Here is a 3,525-nt window from a genome sequence, read left to right as displayed (position 1 = left end):
ACGTGGGGGGGCCGCCCGGGCTGCCGAGGGAGTTGGGTGGCGGTGGTGGCGGCGGTGCCGCGGGGGCAGACGGCCTCCCCGCCTCTGGATACACTCAAGTCAATCTGAATAGCAGCAAATTGCTATACCAAAAAAATTACATGCCGGATAGCCAACAAGTGCAGTCTGATGATTCTTATCAGTCATGTCATTTTAATAATGGAGAGGGGCGCTTTCATTTCCAACGAGGTACACTAAGTACAGATGATGGCAGGCTCATTAGTTTTGATTCAGTGGGTTCATTGTCAGTTAGTTCTAGCAATTACAGTTCTTTAAGTTTAAAGTCTTGCGAAAAGGACGGCGAGGATGATATTAATGATGATTTCTTGGCCCACTGCAGTCCCAAGCTAGTGATCCAGCAGAGCATAGATGAAATCACCCCTTTGAAGGAGTCCACGGACCTTTTAGACATTTCCAACTTCACGCCTGATAAGTTCCGCCAGTCGTCGCTTTCGGAGATGTCCCCTCCGGACACTCCCAACCTGTCCCCGCAGATAGCTGGCTCCGACGCCAAGCCTCTGAGCACCCTGAAGGGCTTTCAGGAGAGCCCCCAGGCCACCCTCAACAGCTCCGAGAAGGTCAAGTGGAACTGTGGGGTCCTGCAGACCGAGGAGCAGGCAGATAATGGGTTTGCTTTAAATAATCACCAGTTCCAGTTCCATATGTTCAACGATGAAGATTCTGTCAGCCTTCTCGAAAAGAGTCCATGCTTGTCAACATTTAATGAGCCATCTGGTCAAATTAGCACCAATAGCAAAGTGTCAAAATCGAAGAGGAAAAGTTCATCCAGCAAGAATGTGGGTACAAACCAAAGCTCTTCCCAGAAAGCCACCCGGAAAAAATCGCCCAAGACCAACAAAGGAACCGATAAGCCGCAAGGGAAAAACTCCAGGCAGGCGCCCAAATCCACCAGGAAAGGGAAGAACGCAGCGGGAGTCAACGGCGAGAAGGCTCCGGCCGTCGGCGGCAGGGCGGTCAACCAGCTGAGCAACGTGGCCACCGCCAGCAAGGGCCTCGCCGAGAGCGCTCAGCATTGCAGCCCGGCCGGGGTGAAACTGGGCAAGCACAACGGGCTCTCCGGAGAGTGGGCGCTGGGAAAAGAGGGGGGCACGGGCTGGTCGGAAGCCAGCCTGGGCAACGCCACCAGCCTCCTGGATGACGATCAGAGGGAGTTTGAGGAACCTTCCAACATCCTGTCCAACATTGCCTCGGGAATGGCGGATGTCCAGAGGTTTATGATGGCCTCCATCGAGCCCTTGTGGGGGCCCGTTGGCCACAACAGCGTTCCAGACATATTCCGGTCACCGGAGTCCAACAGCCTGAAACTGAAAACTCTTAAAATTTTGGCAGGGACGTCCCAAGAGTTGAAGAAGAAGGCGAACGGCGGCTCGCCGGGGGCGGCGAAGAACCACAAGTCAAACAACAAGGGCTCAAGCAAAAACAGCAAAGCTGCAACCTGCGACCCCGGTCGCCCCAACTGCTCCACGGGGTTCGCTACGGACATTCACGCTCCCTTTTTGGATAAAAACTATAGTAACCTGAGCACTTTAGGCAATAATGGACCTACCCATAAAAAACTCTACCGTCATAAATCCAGTTCAAAATCGCTGAGGGATGAGAACTGTAAAATAAAGCGAACGGACCGCGAACAGCCCCACAAGGACCCCCCCGTGACAGCTGCTTTTGAGAAACTGAGGTAATGCTGCACCAAACTGGCTGGAATGCCCCTTAACCTCCCTCCCACCTGCTAAGCCCGCTGCTCCTCAGTTTTTCCTTCCTGAAAGCAAAAGTTGCATGAAAAAAAGACGTTCCCCTTTTACAGTTTTGGTTGGTTTTGGTTTTGGGGTTGGGTTTTTTTTGTTTGGTTTGGGGTTTTTTTTTTTCAAATGCATGAAAATACTTATTACTTGCAAGCTACCTAAAAGAATGACCAATTTTCTGGCTTGGCTGGGGTTAAAAAAACTAACAAGGCTACTCTTTTCTGCTGTTTGGCTTCTTCAGTTTTTAATTACTTATTTATTGGGGAAAACAAAAACAAAAACAAAAAAACAAACCACAAAACATGATTACACGCTGTTTTTAATGATTTTGACGAGGAAAGACTTTTTTTTTTTTGGAACATTTTGTAAAAAATAAACCACAAAAAAAAAAAGAGGTTATGCATCCAAAAGCCAAGATCTCGCAACTTAAAGGCTCTTTACTTTGCAAATGAGAACTCGTTCCTAATTGAGCTTCACGTGGCAATTTTGAGTGCTTTCTGGCCCCCTCTGCTGTTTTATCTCCTAACCTGCATCATCTAAAGCTGCATCTTCTGTACCTGCCCGCCTCTAGCGCGTACGCTCCGTCGTGCTGACTCCAGATGCGCTAACTAAGATGGCATCAAATGTTTGGTTTTTTTCCTGCAGGGAATCAGACTCCATTCTTCTTAAAGCAGAAACAACATTTGGGGGTTTTCCTGTATTTGAAGAAGAGACTCCCTTTTCTAGAAAGACGGTTGATGTTTGGTTCTTTTTTTTTCTTTTCGTTTTCTTTCTTTTCTTTTTTCGGTTGGGTTGGTTTTTTTTTTCCCGTCGGTTCCTTTTCGAAATCTGCCTTGTGGTATGTTGAAATGTAAGTGCTGAAATGAAGAGTTTGAAATTGTGGGAATTTTATTATTTGAAAGCAAACCTAATCTGGTATTCTCTGTGAAGGACTGTTTTAAAAGTCATACTGTTGTACAGTAGTTTATGCACTATTACCCACAACAACAAAAAATTGTGCCAAACTATGAACAAGTGACTGTATTGTATATATTTTTACTTCTCTATCAACATTGGGTTGTGAGTGTTTTCTGCAGCTATGCCTTTTGGTTTTACTAGAAACATTCCAGTTGTTAAGTACTAACCACCCCCCTTTGAAAGCACCTGTAACTCACCAGGAAAATGATATTGTTCACTTATACAACTTACCAAAAGTTTTATGGACATGACTAAAAGTGTGCCAAATTTACTTACCTCATTTCATGGATTCACCCTGTGGTTTAAAGCTCATAAAGGGAAAAAAAAAAAAAAAAAAAAAGGAAAAAAAAAAGGAAAAAAAAGGGGGGGTAAAAAAAAAAAAAGGAAAAAAGGAACTTTGAAACCGATGCTGGGAAATGGTAATGTCCTCTCTTTGAAACCATGAGCAGAAAAACTTAATGGTGAAATGTTGAGTTTCATTATAGGAGAGAGTGGAAATGGTGGAGGAGTTCAGAAAACCGCTGACGGTAAGTTTGCCAGGAACTCAAGTGTCTGCATCTAGAGACTACAGAACAGCTGCTTTTCAAGTGTCTGTTTTCTTAAAGCAAAACCTGTAGCTGAAGATCATTTGAAATGCAAAGTTACATTGCTAATTCTTTGTATCTCAGTTTTATATATTTTATAAGAACCTGGGATAAATTCTAAAATAGTTATAAAAACAGAACTAATACGTTTCATACATTTATTGCTATTTACTTTTCCTTTGAGT

General features: G+C 44.7%; 1 protein-coding gene across 1 annotated transcript in view; it reads left to right on the top strand.

Annotated features, from left to right (window-relative positions):
- KIAA2022 (KIAA2022 ortholog) overlaps nucleotides 1-2,660 on the top strand; it is a 9,108-nt gene extending 6,448 nt beyond the window's left edge. The window contains exons 3-5 of the mRNA XM_009700891.1: nucleotides 25-1,735; nucleotides 2,445-2,569; nucleotides 2,617-2,660. Coding sequence (XP_009699193.1) covers nucleotides 25-1,735; nucleotides 2,445-2,569; nucleotides 2,617-2,660 — 1,880 coding nt within the window. The remainder of the gene's footprint in view (nucleotides 1-24; nucleotides 1,736-2,444; nucleotides 2,570-2,616) is intronic.
- The last annotated feature ends 865 nt before the right edge of the window (nucleotides 2,661-3,525 follow it).

The sequence above is a fragment of the Cariama cristata genome, unplaced genomic scaffold (assembly GCF_000690535.1).
Source record: "Cariama cristata isolate BGI_N322 unplaced genomic scaffold, ASM69053v1 scaffold26085, whole genome shotgun sequence".
Lineage (NCBI taxonomy): Eukaryota > Metazoa > Chordata > Aves > Cariamiformes > Cariamidae > Cariama > Cariama cristata.
The sequence above is the reverse complement of the archived record's forward strand: the minus strand, read 5'-3'. Positions and strand labels throughout refer to the sequence as shown.